At 43.9% G+C, this 18,462-nt stretch overlaps 1 protein-coding gene across 6 annotated transcripts in view; it reads left to right on the plus strand.

Moving 5' to 3' along the window:
- Positions 1-18,127, plus strand: part of Phactr2 (phosphatase and actin regulator 2) — a 255,526-nt gene extending 237,399 nt beyond the window's left edge. For all 6 annotated transcript variants that reach the window (XM_052169358.1, XM_052169355.1, XM_052169352.1 and 3 more), the window contains 4 exons: positions 1,165-1,226; positions 2,726-2,863; positions 10,255-10,331; positions 17,245-18,127. In XM_052169358.1, coding sequence (XP_052025318.1) covers positions 1,165-1,226; positions 2,726-2,863; positions 10,255-10,331; positions 17,245-17,260 — 293 coding nt within the window. In that variant the 3' untranslated portion in view covers positions 17,261-18,127. The remainder of the gene's footprint in view (positions 1-1,164; positions 1,227-2,725; positions 2,864-10,254; positions 10,332-17,244) is intronic.
- Positions 18,128-18,462: the final 335 nt, after the last annotated feature.

The following is an 18,462-nucleotide window of genomic DNA, read 5'->3' on the forward strand; positions in this document are numbered from 1 at the left end:
CACACACACACAGAGAGAGAGAGAGAGATACACACATACCATACTACAAACCACACATCCCACATACCCCACACACACCCCCCACACACAGACACACACACAGAGAGACATACACAGAGACACACACAGAGAGATACACACCACACATCCCACATAGCCCACACACCCCACACACACCACACACACCACACACACCACATACACCACACACACACCACACACACACACACACACCATACACTACACCACACACATGCATGCATGCATGCATGCACTCATAGTATGTTAAATAAAGCTTTTACATAGAAGAGAATTTTCCTGAAGCTTTTAGTTGATCCCTTCTATAGTGCAGTCTTTCTTCATTAGAAGCCTTGGCATATGTTTTACCGTGAAGTAAAATCACTGCTTGACACAGATGAGACACCAGAAGCCACAGCCAGAAGCCCTTCAAACATGCATACCTTAAATCCTGAAAACTGTTTATTTCTTTTTAAAATTCTTAACTTTCTTTTTGGGATCCCGTCTGTTTGGACTGTGTGGAATTGCACTACTTGATGAAGCTCTAGAGAAAAAGATGACTTTGGAAAGTTGGTCACAAGAAAATAAATAATTCCCACCCAGAGTACAACATAACCCCATTCAGAGTGTTGGCCTGAGAGCCAAGTCCCGAGGAAAACTTACATTATGCTTCTATGGAAACATAGGAAGACAAACCAAATATTTTGGTTGGGTTTGAATGGAAGTCAGCAGCTCAGACGTGCACTGGATGGTTCTAATTTGTTCTTTTTAGTGTGTCCTGGATTTTTCCCATGAAGGACAGATCCAGAGAGTAAATTTTTATCTGAATTCTGGTAGATTGTATTTCTAAAGCCCTGAGGTGGTCAGCAATAGGATAGACATAGAACAAGAAATCTGGAGGTACAAACGGTTTAAAATCAGTGAAGAAAGTTCACTAGTTCCATTAGGAAGGAAGATGCCATTACATACATGCACACGTATAACTTGCATATGAGCACTCCTTCTGAAGACTCTTTGGATACATTTCTAAGGTGATGGCTTGCTTTATCACGTATGCTGGAGCTGGGTAATTGCTCCCGGTGGACTCCTCTGATTATATGATTGTCTCTGGTAACTGTCCTTATGCCCCCCACCCCCCATAAACAGAAAAGAACGAAGAAGAGGAGCAGGAAGCGAAAATGGAACTCAAGCGGAGGCTCAGCCGTAAGGTGATGACGTCATGGCTGCTAACGCGCATGCGTTTTCTGGGAGATGGTTTATTTTTATTAGATGCAAAGCCACTCTGAACGCCTGAGTGGGGCGGGGGGATGTTTAGGTTCCTAGGACTCCACCGGATTCAGGTCATTCAAATCAGCACGTAGATCCGTTATTTTTCTCTTTGCATGCTAGGTTCGTTTTGAAAAATTAACGAAGTCTGTACATCGCATTTCCTGACTGTGAATATGTGTATTTTAAGTGAAAAAAGTTTAAATTCCAAAGGGGTCAGAAAAAGAGAGTGTCACACACAAATCTTCCATTTAGGGAGCCAATGTTAACATTTTCATATATTTTTATGTCTCTAATTGGATTTTCAAGTGCTCCCACTTTCCATTCAGCCTTGGAAAGACTAAATACGTATTTTGTGACTACTAACAATTTGTCACTGTCCTGTAGCAGACCTGGGTGAGTCATTTATTGAGCGAATCTGGCCACAGTGTCACCGAAATCGACAAATGGCTTATCACTGGAACCCAGGCAGTCTCCCCCACTTCTTTATAGAGATACAAACCTGATCCCAGAACCGTGGCACTTTTTTTCTCCCCTGTGCTAAAAATAACAGCCTTTAGAGAACTTAAGTGCTATCAGAATTTCTATTCCATTATAAATCCTTCTAAGGGTTTCCCAGCCGTGCCTTCCACACCTGGAGAAGGGCAGGGTGACACCACAGTTGATTGTGTGTCCTGACTCCCATGGGTGAGCGCTGGCTGGAGAGTTCACAGCAAAAGTATCCCAGTGTAGGTCTAGGTTCCTTTCAAGTGTCAGAATTATTCCAGTCTTATGCTCGGTCTTTGTGAAAGGGGAAAGAGAGAAAAGGGAAGACACCTCAGATCACAGGTAATGATGCGTTTGGATGGCGCAGAGAACTCAAGATGGAAGCCCCAAGAGTAGATGAGTCAGAAAGCTTGCAGAAAGGACTGTTCTCACTGGCCCTTCGGCCTGTCTCCCCAGGGGGCCTTCCTTGCTGTAGCTACACCTTTCTCTAGGCCACCGCTACAGAGAAGCACTGCATTTCTCATGTGCCCAGAGCAGAGACTCATTTCCATTCTCTGGGAGGCCCATAGCTTTTGTCTTAATCTGTCAAATGTCACCAGGGTGATCCTAGAGCTGTTACTGGTGAGCCATTGTCACTCTGTATCACCGGGTCTGTCAGGGATGATGGGCAAGCCCTAATCTCAGCACCAGATGTGTCGTAGGGAATCGAAGGATGCAGGCAGTTGCCAAAGGCTGACCTAGCTAGCTAGCACTGATAATTTTCTAGTCTGGAAAATGAGGGCACATCGCTTTCTGGGTCTCATTGCAAATTCCCAAGATGCTGTTGCTTCCCTTTTAATACCTGAAAGTGACCTTAACTTTGAAGTGTTCCAGACAGAAAACTTGCCACCTAGAGGCTGTAAAGACCATGTAACTGATCTCCGTCTCCCCCAACCCCACCCCTATCCTCCTGCAGCTCAGCCTAAGACCTACCGTGGCCGAGTTACAAGCCCGAAGGATCCTGCGGTTTAATGAGTATGTAGAAGTGACAGATTCCCCGGACTATGACCGCCGAGCTGACAAGCCCTGGGCCAGGTTGACACCTGCAGACAAGGCAAGACTCCCAGAGTGGCCTTTTGTGCTTCCCAAACCTGCATGTTCCTCCTACCCAGCCGAGCACCTGTCTCTCTCTCTGCACACCTGCACACTTTATGTCCTGGAGGGTAATAGTTCAGTTCTTTCAACTGGGTCTCAGAAAAAGCTGGTCCTCAGTTGCTGTATAACCAGTCCCTACTCAATCCTAGTACAAGAAGTCCGTTTGCTCCAGTTACCCTCCTGTCAGCTGTGGCCTTTTACTGCCCTTCCTCTTTCCATGGCTTCTAGTTAACACGGCCACAGCCACTGTCCCCATGCACCAAGCCACCCCTAAGCTCAGTGATGAAGGAGAACAGAAACGATTTTGTTGTGTCGTATAGATTCCATAGGTTGGAATATAGTCAGGCGTCATTTGGACAACTCTGCTTTGCATGAGGTTGGCCAAGGTCACTCAGTGTTATCCCCCTGGGGACCAGGCTACCCCGAGAGATCCTGGATTGTCTCTCCAGCATGTTCAGTGTCTTGGTTGCCCTGGCTTGGATGTGGAACTCAGTTGGGCTGCCCACAGAGCTACCTCTTCATTGTGAGTCACCAAGCCTCTTCCCTCAGAGCTGGTGTCTATCCCAAGAGAGCCCAGGAGAAGCTACCTGGCCTTTACCAGTCAGCTGTAGAAGTCACTCGGCTGCATGTTCACCTCATTCCATTAGTTCCAGACAGAGTCATAAGACCAGTCGAGAACCACGGGATAAGTAACTCCACCTCTTGGTAGGGGAGCAGTGAGGTCAGGTTGTTTGGACTGAAGGTGTTATCTTGGCCATCTTAGAAAAGCACAGTTTGCCACACCTATTAGCAGCCGCCTGATTATCCGAATGCTAACCTTTAGACAGGCCACGTACATTGTGACATCCATAGCCTGTGGAAAGCACAAGAGTGACCTTCTGAATGACTAGCCACCCTTCTGTGTAAACTCAATTTGCCATTCCCAGAGCAGCCCTCACTTAACTCTTTGCCCTGCTGTAAGAAGCCAAACTTGTCCATCTCCAACTATAGCGGGCAGAGAGTTTTCTTTTCAAGATCATTTGAACTGAGAGTAGTAAGAAGACAGTTTTCTGTCTCGGGCTTGTTAACCACAGGGTGTTGGGCTTGGTCAGGTTTTCTTCTGCAAGTATGGCTTCTGTTCTGGAAAACTCTGAAGAAGTAGAATTCTCACATCTCCTTTGATCCTAGTGCCCAAGATCCAGGGCAGAGCCAGAGTCCCTCCCAACTTACAGGGCAGGCTCTCTCCCTCAGAAATCTCACATATTTATCCTGAGACGTGTTAAGGTCTAAAAGGCAACATTTTTAGAGCTGTGTTATTATTGTGCCTGTGTTCTCTAGGGAAAAGTAAGAATTTTAGACAAAATTCTGTGTTTTCCAAAAGTAAGAATTTTAGCCAAAAAAAAAAGGTATACTTTTCAAGGTAGAAATGAGACAACAGAAAAATGCAAAAATTGAACAGGTTTGTGTTTAGTGTGTTTTATACTTGCAAATGATATGTTTACATGCAGTGTGTTTTGTGCATGCAAGTAGTGTGTGTTTGTTGCCAAATAGCTGACTATCCACAATCCCAAATAGGAAAAATCAACAATGATAATTCATACCAAGGCATGGCATTTTTATGAATGTTAAAAAAAAATACTATTTTCTGTGTAACACTGAGAGAAATTAAGTCATTTCCCACAACTGTAAAAATCTGTGTATACGGGGGCTAGGTAGCTGTCTTCATAAGTAAAGTACTGCCCAGCAAGCATAAAAACTGCAGTCTGGATCCTAGAACCCTGTGTAAGAGAGCTGAGTGTGCTTGTACGTATTCATAACCCCAGCACCAAGGGTCAGGGACAGACAGATGGATCCCCGAGACGCTAAGGAGACAGTCTGACTGAAACAGGGGCTCCAGGTTCATTGAGATATCCTGTCCCAAGAAATAATGTGGCAGGTGATTGAGGAAGACCTCCTAATGTCAGCTTTAGGCTTCTGTACATGCCCAATGAGGACACACAAGCAGGTGCAGACACACACACACAAGTGTGTATAAAGAAATGCAGCCCACATGCTAAAATCATGTTATTTGCGGATGAAAATGGCATGCAAATTGTCATTACACCCAAAAAAAAAAAAAACCCTTTTTTTGTTGTTGCTTTTACCTTAAAGATAGTTCATGGCACCTCTTGGTCAGATTCTAAATAATGTATTTGCTTTCTTAAGTTAATTGGTATAAAATTCATGAAGTATGACTTAACTATTGTGTTAAGAATTAGGTTATGAGGCCAGTGAGACAGCACAGTGGTTACAACCATTTGCCACCAAGCCTGACAGCAGAGTGTGGCCCCAGGATGCACACAGTAGAAGGGAGTTTTCCTCTGACTTCCACATGCCGGCCATGACACGGGCAGCATCCTATGCGTGTACACACAGCTAGACTCGCATACATAAAAATAAATAAATGTAGCTTAAAATTAGCTTAAAATCTTTAAGTATTGATTTCTATGCCCTTTTTTTTTTTTTTTTTTTTTTTTTTTTTGGTTTTTGAGACAGGGTTTCTCTGTGTAGTCCTGGAACTCGCTCTGTAGACCAGGCTGGCCTCGAACTCAGAAATCCACCTGCCTCTGCCTCCCAAGTGCTGGGATTAAAGGCATGCAAAAATTACTGAAAGCTTATATTACTTTTTAAAGAAAAATAAATGCAAATATTGTTCAGAAACCATCAGCGGTTTCACTCCATAGTTACTGAAGCTGGATTGAAATTTAAAGTACCGATGAGAATTTCAATGTAAAATCTTCTAGTAAACCAGAATAATAACAGATTATTTTTCCAATGATACATTGATCCGCCCCATCTATTAAAACTCAGTGATAGTCTAAGTACCAGGGACACAGAAATGAACAGCGCCTTTCCAGCAATGCACCGACTAGCTAGGTCCTTGGAAGAGTGACATTTTCCCCTCTGGAGAATGTCATTAGCTGGCTCGGGGGGCACATTTCACTCCCCGTGACACCAAGCTTAATGGGTCAGCAAGCAAGCCACTCATTGATAGCTGCATTTAGCAGAGAAATAAACAAAAGCTATCAAGTGGAGACTCTAACTAACTCTTCACTTCCAACCTACACTGTAACGTTTCAGAAGGCCGCAAGAACTGTATTCTCAACAAACTGCCTGGTGCTTGTTGCCAAGAAGTGCTCCCAAACTGACCAGGGCTGATTGGACAAGGGAAAGCATGTGGCTACTCTTTGCTGGCCACACTTAAACTTAGGTTTGCTCGGTTGTGTGCCCTGCGTTTAATTTCCATGATGCCAAACCCCACTGTGCATGTGGCCTCGGTGCGGCTCCCTGCTGTTTGCGGTTGTTGCCTCCGTTCTCTTAGAGATTAGTTTCAGTTGAATGGTCCCCCTGAGGTAGCCCAGCCCAGAACCAGTGGCTCCAGTCCCACCATCTCAGCCCATCTCCTCTATTTCTCAACAACGTCAGCCCCACCCAGTGACACATAGTTATTAGGCCTAAGATCTATCCTTATCTTTAAAAAAAAGCAAAAGTGATGTTCCTACTACCCTGTGTGTCTTGTTAATACAAAAGGTTTTAATTTTCCTCTTTTGAACCCCTGGGAAATCTTCTTTCTTCCAAAGTAGTAACTGACAGAATAAAAGTGAGTCCTTACCAAGTAAATTTTGGCAGTGAGCACTTGCGTCCATAACCGGACAAATGAGTGTCCCCTGCTGTGGCACACTCGTCGCTATGCTGTTACATATAACTACCAACCTGTGACTTCTAAATACAAACCAGCACACACATGGAAATGAAGCACTTTACTGGATGTATGTAGGACGTGAAGGATCATGGGTAGTTTCATCCTAATCATTCAGTGCATGTTTGGGATCCCATAGGTCACAAGAGCTGGACTTCTGTTTCAGCTCAGAATATCATTTAGGTAATCAACCGTCATGTAACAAAACAGTCTGAAGCTAGTGTCATAAATCAGCCATATATAACACTTACAAGTCTGCAGGGAGGAGTTCTTGAACACACCAGCCCAGGGGTTTGTGTCAGGCCCACATGGATTTGGAGAGATGCCGTGGGACTCAAGAACCCACTTGCCAAAGTAGTTTCTTCCTGAATGTATCTGTGTCCCCCTGCTCATTGACTTCTGTCTACATGGTGTCTTCATGGCGTCTGCACGGAATCTGCATGACGCCTCTGATGGAAATTCAGAGGACTTACATCCTCTGAAGTCTTCCTTTGTGTTAGGGATTCACACACGGCATCTTGTTCCGTGCACTCAAGTGTGGTTCACACGGCAGCTGGTTTCCAAGAAGCAAAGGTTGGGCCAGGCACAAGCTCACGCTAGCCTGGTCCAGGGGACAGAAACGCAGCAACTCTGCTGTTTTACCTGTTCAGAGTAGTGGCAGGGTTTTGTCAGAGTAAACAGGGTACCTCATCTTAGGAAGATCTTGAGAAGGGGCAGTGCAGAGGAGAAATGGGCTGTGCCCCCCACCCCCCCCACCCCCCACCCCTATCCCCCCAACCCCCCCGAGTGTGTAACTGGGTCTCCGAAGGAAGCAGTGTGGACATGATATGGACACTTGGAAGTTATCAGTTGTATTGTATGCAGCGTGGCACAGGTTGTAGTTGTCTTGACGTATAAACTCCAAATCCCAACTGTTTCCCTCTGGATATTTTTATTGGGTGTTACCATACTCTTCAACTGCTAGTTAGCTCTCTGTCACCAGTAAGCCCCTTGGTCTTGCTTAAATTCACCTTTCCTTCAGCAGTATCCTCTAGCATTCCAGCAAGTTTTCTATAAAAACAATCAAATAACTGCCAGTCACCAGCCCAAATTATGTATTGTTTTAAAACTTCATGATATTTCTTTGGTGTCCTACAGTATTCAGCACATTTCAAAAATGCTCTTGGAGCTATTATTCTTAATTGTATCATGAATTTTCATTACTATTTTCTAGGTGGGGTCACTGTAATATATATATTGTAATATATATATATTTATATATATAATACACATATATATGTAATATATATATAAAGCAATTAACTTATAAGTTGAGAAAGTTTGATTCGCAGTCCTGATATAAGTCTTAAGTAACCATGGGCTAGGGTCTCTAGTGGATATACCATATGGTTGGGGCCCCTTATATCATGAGTCAAAGGAGCAAAGGGAAGATAGAGCGTAGTACAGTGATCTCTTTAGAGGTGTGCCCCCGATGACCTAAAGACATGGCCCCCATAAGACCCTACCTGTTAAATGTTCATGCCACTCTGAATAATACCTCCCTGAAGGATGGGCCACATGGATGGGAGGTGGCACTCATCTGAACTACAGCGGAAGGAAAGCTGTGGCTTGAGAAGGAAGCTACTGCCTATCATCATACCCCGGAACACTCAGACCAGCACCCATGTGGTCTGAGCCCAAATGCAGCCCTTCATGGGACCCCCACTAAACGCTTTTGTGTAAAGAAGAATTTTTTAAATGAACACAGAGTTGGAATTTTGTACCCCCATTTATACCGAAACACTTCTTTTCAAGGACGAACTTTTTCTAAAACTTCATTTGAGCAAATGCCTGGCTCCTGACTCCTGACTCCTGACTCCTGGCTCCTGGCTCCCAGGACAGTTGTTACTAGGGCCAAAACCAAGTGTCCACATTGTTATGACTGAATTACTGTGTCACGGGGGACTCTGGCCCACAAATAGGTCTCTGCTTGCTTTGGTACTTCCAAAAATTAGTAATAAGGGTTAGAACTACTGCTCACTGTCCCAGGATCCCCCAAAGAGAGTTCCAGACCAACAGAATATATCTGGGGGAAGGAGACAGTCTGTGACAACAGGGCTTAATTATCACATTAAAATATACTTGGAAGGGAAGCCTGTAAACTGTGCACTGATGGTTAATGATGGGAGAGGGCCACAAAGGGGTCTCGGGCTTTCTTCTATCTTTTCCCTTGTCCAAAGTTCATTGACTGTCAACCACAAAGTAGATTCCCCTATCTCTCTGGGAAAGGACTTCCTGTGGTTTACATTGCATTCTGTGTTTAACTGGAGTCAGCCCCTTTAGCATAGTTGCCATAAGAATGTTCCGTTTCTACTTTTCCTTTTATATGACAGAAAACATTCTTCACAAAAAAAAAAATATTTACAGTAATCTGTGTTTTGTCTGAACAGTGCAATCTGCATAGAGCTCATAAAGATGTGGAGTTTGTTTTTTTTTTAGTACTTTTTACATGAGTGAAATACCCTTTGTAGAAAAAGTAGGAAATAAAAATAAGACAGAAATTAAAACTAGACCCAGGCATAATCCTGCCACTGTCTGGTAACAGACAGCCAAAGTTAGCATTGGAGGGGCGTCTCCACTTTCCAGTCTGCATGCATAAGTATCTTGTTGTATGTGGCGAGGATTATATGTTCTTTAAATAAGGCCTCCATTTGATTTTTTTTCTCTGAGTGGCTTTAAATGCTGGGCTGAATTTTCAGCCCTGTTTGTCTAAACTTTCAACATGAAAAAATAAATAGCATCTCTGTGGCAGCAAATCAAAGCTATGTTGCTGTGGGCGGGCGGGCGGGCAGGCGGGCGGGCGGGCAGGCTTCAATGTAAAACTTTCCTGGGGACAGAATATGGATTCTCTGGAAACCCCACATGCCTCACGTCTGCTGTGGTCATCAGAGGGTAGAAGGACATTCTGTAGGACACACAGACTAGACTCAACAATGAGTCTATTGAGGACCCTGCTGCCATCCCCCCCCCCCCAACTAAGGTCACTCTTGGGGAGGCCGTCTGAGCTCTAGCTAAGACTTCACCTGAATAGCCCTCCTCAGAAATGCATGACCAAGGGTGTTTCTGGTTTAGGAGAATTTCCAGAATTTGGGATATTTGCGAGGACATAATGAGATGAGATAGCTCAGGGATGATGACTGTGTCTACACACAAAATTCATCTATGGGGCTGGGAGTCTGACTCGGTGGAAGAGAGCTTTTCTGGAATGCATGAGGCCCCAGTCTGGGTCGCCACCACTGCATAAAGAACTCATTCACGTTCATACATACTGTACACACCTATCTTGAAGGTTATTTTAAGAGTTTTTACCACACCTTTTCTTTGCAACTGTCACATGAGGAACTTTTCCACTTGGGTCACACTGAGGCTCAGAAAGCCTCAGATTTTGAAGATTTTCTAATGTCCAATCTTTAGACTAGGGGTGATCAGACTGTAACATGCTTCATTTATTAAATCTAAATCTGATATAAATTAGTGATATCTTTTTTTTTCTCCACCACAATATTACATCGTAGAAGAATATCTGCCTTGTGGATACTGCATAGGTTGGGAAAATACGTTACCTAAATTCTGCTCCATTTTCTCCTCTTTAGGCAGCGATAAGGAAAGAGCTAAATGAATTTAAGAGCACAGAAATGGAAGTTCATGAAGAGAGTCGACAGTTTACAAGGTAGGTAGACGAGATTTAGTTTTGCATATTGAAAATACTCAACCTGGTAAATTCCATGGCAGCTGTATTGCATCACAATTTAATTTTCTAATGTGCTTTAGGGGGGAATCCTCTAATGAATGCCCCTGCTTCCGTCACATCTGCCCCTTTTTGCTTTGACTAGTAAGATAGAGTCCTGGTGGCAGATTCAAAGATATAGTTGGATCAGACTATAAATGTCTAGACTTTTCCTGAGAAAAGCTGGGGCCAGGAAACGTGCCCCTTAACACGTGACACTTGAAGTCATACTTCTTTGGGGGAAATTGATCAGAAAATGGAGACAGGATATTGATGGTAACACAGAACTGGCGGGGGGCGGGGGGCTCCAGGATGTTGGGGAAATGGCGTATGTTCCTGCGGATGAGCCTTGACTCCTGAGCTGTAGTGCCTTCACTCAGCCACCTGGTCATTCGTGTCCCTTTTCCTTCGGCATAGCCTTCCTCCACATCATAAGCTCTGATAACCTTATCTCCATTTGATAGCAAGAGGTGAGAATAAATTACAGCCGAAAAGAAGCCAGAAAGCCATGTGACTTGCAAAAGTCATAATTCTCAGAGAAGCAGTTAAACTAAAAGGCCTACTTTCTGTTGTGTTCCCCAAGCAAATTCACTAACAGTAGCCACGGGGAGATATGCGAGTGTCACTTCTTTATGTCTCTGAAGAAATGAAGACTAGACTTGTGTTTTATTAGATAATTTGTTGATCGTTTCATTGTTTATATTAATAGATGCATATTGACTAAGTTTTGAAATGGTAACAGCTTGTGTTGAGGATAAACCTAAAAAGACTTTTTAAAAATGTACTGATTAACACTCTCTTTCAGATAAGGAAAACTTAAATATTCATAACACCAAAATAGACATGCCTTGCTCAAGTAGCTTTAAGACTTGGCAACAAAGAAAATGTATATTGCCATTTTCTTATTAATTTATATGACGTCTTTAGAGTAGCATCCCGGCAAGGAAGTCATTTTGGCTTTTGAGATATAAAGAATCATGCTGTGATCTTCACATTGGTGTCAGTATTTCTTTTAAGCGGAAAGAGTCATGAGAAGCACTACTATTTCTGGTCAAGATAATTTGAAAATATGTCCATATATTTCACTTAGAAGTAAACAGGCATGTGAAAGACTTAAGCATTGTCACCCTCCTGTCAGGGCATAAACTCTGTCAATCCTTGCCGATCCTTTTGAATGCAGCCAAGGCACAAGGCAGTAATTCCTTCTCCTAGTCAGTACCAGACTTTATCTCTTGAATCAAATAAGCCTTCCTGTCAGATCCCAACCCTCCCAGGGCTGTGGAGACTGAAGGCCGCCATACCTTGACAGCTCTGTTCCCTGTTCAGCACCTGCTTATCCAGAGACTAGGCCACACAGCAATGCAGCCATCTCTCAGAAGGTGTCCCTTTGTAACCTCCTGTGTCTCGGGATCTTTTGCAAAGATACCCAGGAGGCTAATAACACCAATTATCTCTGGGGAGGAGAGCTGGCAGCTGGGGCAGACCCAGGAGAGAGATTGTTTGGCCACTGACCCTTTCAAAACTTTTGCATTTTTGAAATAGGAGAGTGTTTTGCCTAGACAACAACATGTATTTAAAGAAACTCTGAAGGGATCCAAACTCCTGAGACTGTGTTCGATCAATGAGGATTCTAGCCTGGCGATAAATGTTGGCATTAATATCATGAATACTTTTAGTACAGCATGAAAACATGGCTTTGACCCCCCCCCCCCATCACAGAGTTTCTTCTGTTGTGTGTGTTTTGATGAATTGTGTTGATCTGTAATACCCCTGGTTACTCCCAGGACTTTCCAGAGAGTCTTTCGGAATGGAAACACATGCTAGGGCCTTGCACCAAGGGTGGGGACAAGAATTTACCCTCAGGACTAAGCTGTTACCTGCATTCCTTAGCATTCTTGATGCTTCTCTTGCTCCACTCAGCCCTCTGCTTAAAACCCAAATGTTGAGCCTACTTAAACAATGGCCTGCCTGTTCATTATGTTGAATCATTACGTTCTCAAAAGATGCCACCATGACAGACAGAATCCACTTCCCTTTCTGACACAAACGGAAAGTCTGTAAGAGGAAATAATTATGTAAAAAGTCATATTTTACTTAGTGTTAGTATTTAGAATAACAGTAGTTAAGATTTGGGTAACTGGAATATTCTGGATAGTATTTGTTTTCTAATGGTTTTACCATGTTAACACACATCAAATTCATAACCAAAAGAGAATGTCACTTTCTACACACACACACACACACACACACACACACACACACAAATAGCTTCACACAAAATAACATTGTAGAGCCCAGAGTATCTTCCGATGTGAATAATCTTATTTGTTTATGAAATGTTGCTTATTAAGGAAGGAGCACCATCGTGCACTCGTGGATCACTGACTTGAAGCTTTTAAAGTCAAAGTGGGTCTCAAGAGATCGTTTGCGCCAGGGCCAGCAGACAAAGGGGAGACAGCCTGAATGCATATGGCCCAGTGCTAGATTTAAGATTCAGGTGCAGAGAAAAATGCTGGAAGTGAGATCAAAAGCTCTTAATAGTTTATTATAGCTGGGGAGTATGTTTTTCTTTTCTCAACTTCTAAAATGCTTTTCATGAATGATTACTACATATGATCATCCATTTCTTTGTTTAAACAATGATTTCGTTCCGTGTGTTTTGATGGGTTTACATAGAGAAAAAAAAAAAACCTGCTCTTTCAGATACTCTACTCTTTCTTAGGGATTCTCTACAGGAGAGGCTTGCCAGCCTCATGGCTTGCCTGTGCCAGTCCAAGGACCTGGTGCCGTCTCACAGCACAACCCAGTGGCTTTTACTTCCTTCCCAAATTCTTGGTCAAATAGTGAATACAATGGAAGGGAAAATATCTTAAGAGTTTCCTCGCTGGTTTGGAGAAACTAAAATAGGAGTTGTTTCCAGAAAATCCTGGACTTTAGATGACCCTGTCTCCTGCCCCCCCCCCCAGCACTGATCCAGATTTTCAAGTACCTTCATGTCAAGCAGTTTTGTGGATGGAAAGATAAGATGCCATGTGTCGCTCATCCACACACCTGTCCTTTGAATCCAGAACCAAAGGATGTCAGAAGATAGGGAAATATTCTGTGAAATGAAAGCCATGCAAAAGTGGGACTGGGCCAAGCAGTCACTAACAAATGAGTCTCCGTGCAGTGCCCGGAGAAACTGAAGCAGGAGGAGACAGGCTGGCGGGTCACTAAGTGAGGACCATCAAGGGACAGGGCATCTGACTTGTGCCCCGAGCCATCCTGAGGCTCTGTTCCCTGTATTCAGCCAGTACAGATGTGATGCCCCCAGGGAGGTGGAGCAGCTCCAGCTGCTGCTTTAGGGGTGGGGTGGGGGGAAGCTTAAGAATGGCCACCCACATCTGCTCTCCTTAGTGTGGAGAAGTAGATGCAGCTGAGATCGCTGGACTTGGAGATCGGGGCTCCTTTACGGTCAACGCCGGGCAAGCTGCGGGTCTGCCCTTCATCGTCTTGGCTCTCTGGTCTGTCGTCAGAGGTGGTCTAATAAATTAGGAGAAAAGTGTGTGGATTCTTTCTGGCAGGCAAGTCTCTGGAGGGATGAGAGCTCAGCCTTGCCCTTACCCAGGATGGGATTCCTAGGGTAATTCTAATTCTTTGTGGTTTATTGTTTCAGTAGTCTGATAGTATGGACGTCTCTCTTTAAAATATCTCCATTCCTGCCAGGATAGTCACAAGAAGATAATACAGACCTCCCCCTTTGAATGAAATCTCAGCTGAGAGCTTGTTTTGGTCTATAATATAGGTAAAATTATAGACTCTGGAGCCAACCCCCCACTTCCCACTTCTCTACCTTGGACAAATGACTTAGCTTCCCAGTATCTCGGTCTCTGCAGCTGTACAAAGTGAATCTGGGAGCCTTTCTCCATAGTAGCTTTCTGAACTCCAAATGAACATCATACACACACACACACACACACACACACACACACACACACGAAAATAAGTAATACAATACACTTAAAAATGTTAAACTATAGAAAAAGAACTCTCGTATTTTTTCAGGTTTTCATTGGCCCTTCCTCGATGTCATTCCAGAAGTCTCTACCTGCTGAATTCTCATAAACTAGTAGTGTATTTACTTAAAATAAATTTAGGAGTCTTAAGAATGAACTGTTATATAAAATTGTGTGTAGAGTTATTGAATCATTTCTAAATGCATTTGTAATGGTATGCATCCAACAAGTACTGATTACGTACAGAGAGGGGTCTCAACCCTGGGAACTCAGTATAGATGAGGTCCCCATCCCCAGACGTCATGATCTGATGAGGGAAACAAATTATTAACGGTAAAGAAATAGGCAGTCATCCCCAGGGCTGTGGAGAAAATAGAGCAAGATGTTGTGAGAGGAGGGGACCACAGACTGGAAAGTCAGGGAAAGCCAGGGGTGGGGTGGGACTTAAGGAAGTGACACTTGTACGGTTTAAACAACAGAGGAGAGCTTCAAGTCCACTGTGTAGGAAAGAGCAAAGATCCCACCCACACTCGGGTGAACCGACGTGGAAGCAAGCACAGATGTCTAGTATGTGGGGAATAAGCAGGAAGGCATTGTGCATGGCCAGGGCACGGTGGCCCAGGTGACAGGCCCAGCAAAACCCTCTGTTCCTCAAATGTAGATCATGTGGGCAGGCTGTCACACACCTACTCAGGGTAACCAGCAATGGAGTTAAGACCTGAGCACAAAGTGCACACATTCCTGCTTTAGCTTCATCTACCTCACTGGCTTGGGAAAGCTCCCAGTATCGTATCTTGACTTTCAGATAAGCAACGGCACAAGAACCATATAAAGATCAACGTGCGGCCAATCTTGCCTTATCTGTTCTCTTTTTTTTTTCTCTTTTTGAGGTGCCAGAGATCCAATCCAGGGCCTTCTTTGTGCTATGCAAGCAATCTACCACTGGACTCCCTCCCAGTGCCTATTTTGTTTAGTGTTCAGTTTACCATAGTAGGAGACGCCCTTTGCCAGGTAGTGCATTCCCTGAGTATGAAAGTTGGAATGAAAGCAGGTCTTTGCTGGGTTTTCTGTAAGCCTAGTAGGAGGGGCCTTTGCACAAAGACCCTACCTCATAATGATGATGAACCAATATAAATCAAAGGCCATGCAACATGGAAGAAAACAATCAATGCTTCCCAGAGAGGCAAAGAAAAGAGATTTCATGATCTCAAAGAATAAGATTGGACAAGTGGCAATGGGAAGAAAGATAAAGGTGAGAGAGAGAAAACAGGTGCAGGCGTTTAGGGACCAGCGTCGAGGAATAGTGATGGAGATGCGTGGATTGGGCCACATTCTGAACAGATTCAGTCACAACTCCTGGAAGTTCTGTCTTGTAGAGAACGAGGAACGCACGATAGGTTCCTTTGTCAACAAGCTGGTATAGCGGGATGGATACTTTAGATTGCACTTGATGGTATGGAAGGTGATTTGATAGACAGGGAGCCCAGCTCACTTACAGGTAAACGAGCAGTCAATTGTAAGGAACACCAGGGGCGGTAAGCAGAGCTACGTAAATGTGGAGTCAGAGTAGACTGAGGAGCTGAGTCAGCCCAAGCTTTGTGAAGGCGATGGCTTTCTACCTTGGTCTCAAAATACAAATACAGATGTGAAGTAAAAGGACAATGTTGCAATCATGAAGGACAGCGTCTTGTGAATCGTAGGCTCCCCAACTTCAGGAATGTTCCAGAGCCCGTATGCAGGCAGGAAGGGAAAGGCTTGCTTAAGTGATGGCAACACAAGTTGATGAGGAAAAGTGACTGGACACTTGGGTTCAGGATTTGATGACAAATGGAAAGTGAGATTGCAGGAGATAAAGGGACTTCTGGATCTGGGACTTCTACACTCAACCTAGTTTAGGAGGGCAGCAGATAGGACAAGATAAAGGCAGGGTGTGGTGGGGGACCTCTCTATAGTTGTCGAGATGCTTTTTATGAGGCATGTGGACCACCATGGTGAAAACGTCCCTCGGGTGCTTAGAAACCCAGATAGAAGGGCTAGATAGATGATTCAGCATTTAAGAGCACCGATTTCTATTCCAGAAGACCCAGGTTCAATTCCGAGAACTCACATGGCAGCTTAGACCTGTCTGTAACTCTAGTTTTAGGGGATCCAATGCCCTGTTTGGCCCTCTGTGTTTACAAAGCATGCACTTTGTGCACAAGTGTGCACATCAACAAAACACTCACACATAAAAATCAATAAAAATATAGGTTAAAAAAAAAAAGGACAAGAATTCCAAGGGGTGAAAGTCATTTGAAGTCACTGGGAGGAGCTGGTGGGATGCTATAATAATGGCCTTGTTAGGGTTGGGATGGGGTGTTTCTTCTGTTTTGTATTGTTTTATCTTGTAGGACAGCATTGGTCCATGTTAGCCTGGAATGCCTCATGTAGCTAAAGATGTCTTTGAACTCCCCATTCCCCTGCCTCTACTGCCCATGTCCTAGGATTACAGCTATGCACCACCATACCCGTCATTAAACTGATAAAATAATGATGATCATTGTTTTGCCTTTCATATCTACAAGTCAAGTGTAACCAAATCCACTCACGACACACCACGCGTAATGTGGTTAGGTTGTGACCCTGGAGCGTAGCGGCGGTTCATCTTGATCGTTCTCTGAGTCCGAATGCTACCACGATCTTTTTCATAAGATTCGTGTCTGCTTTCCGATATAGCACACTTAACAGGGTTCTGTTAAGGCGGCAATTTAATGGTAACTGGGTTGGTGACATTCAGAACTGCCTTCTGCATCTTTCTCGCTTCACCAAATGCAGAATCCCCTTCCACGCCGCAGGCTCACGGTTTCTGTTTCTTGCTCCAGGTTTCATCGTCCATAATGAAGCATGGGACTGCTCAGAAACAAAGACTGGTTGTCCCCGGCAGAAGCCCTGCTTCCTGAGACCCCGACATTGCACTGAGATTTGAATGTGTGTGTTTCCGTTTCGTGGTGGTGAAGGAGGTGTACGACTTAGCTCTGGTTGAGAATGCTCCTCACCTTGACAGCCCAGACGTGAGACCAAGACGCTGAGAGCCGGTGCAGCCTGGCTGCCCGCAGTGTCCACTGATCTCAGGGGCACTCTGGTTCCCTCAGCTGTCCATCATCGGGAATTTTAATCAAAGAAGACATGCAGAAGACAATCGCCAGTTCATCTACCAGAAAGCCAAACGGTATAGCGCATGTAGGTCCACAGACAGTAAGACATTGGAATTGCTGGTGGTCACCCCAACAGGGTGAGAGCTAAAACTAAGAAAGAAAGACAACTGTTTCATTATGTTAATGAAAAGAAGAATGGAGAGAGGTATATTTTTGCAGTAGGCATTTGGTAGCTGAGAACTTCCTAAGGGATTTGGGAACCTACTCAACCTACGTAGATTCCTTAAAGACTTCATTCTAGAACGTTCTTGTCTCACCAATAATGGTTCTGTGTAGTAGCATTTATTTTCTATGTCGTGCCAGTGAACCCAGTTGCCAGAAACAAATATGAGTGTTCGTTAAATGCAAGAAGCTTCTACCAGCTCTTACCAAGCATGCTTGCTTGCACCCAACTGTGTTGCATGCTTTTTCAGTAGTACAGCTATCCACGCATTTTCTTATATCGCTTTCCTAATGTATAAGCGCTCTGCAAGGGTAACAGGAATGAGGTCTGATGTAATGTGACCCTGTAAAACTGTTGCAAGCTTTAGAAATAAATCTTCTGCTCTTTCCCGGTCTTAATTATCTCCAAAGTCAGGAAACCATTCTTTAGCTAAAGAAGGTGATATGGACGACTACGACACCCTTTAAACACTCAATCCAGAGTTGCAACTTAAGCAACATACAAGTGTCTGCTGCTTGCTCCAAGCTCCGAGGGGGAATTTAAAAAAAAACATACCATGTAGTTTAAAATGCTGCATTAAAGATCTTTTTTTTTTTAAGTTAGATTGCTGCTATTTAAAAAATAAAATAAAATAAAACAACAAAAACCAAGCACATGAATTTAACAAAAATACCCTAAGGATTAAAGGAACACAGATGACTCCTGGTTTATGTAAAGAAAAC

Source organism: Apodemus sylvaticus, chromosome 23, assembly GCF_947179515.1.
Source record: "Apodemus sylvaticus chromosome 23, mApoSyl1.1, whole genome shotgun sequence".
Lineage (NCBI taxonomy): Eukaryota > Metazoa > Chordata > Mammalia > Rodentia > Muridae > Apodemus > Apodemus sylvaticus.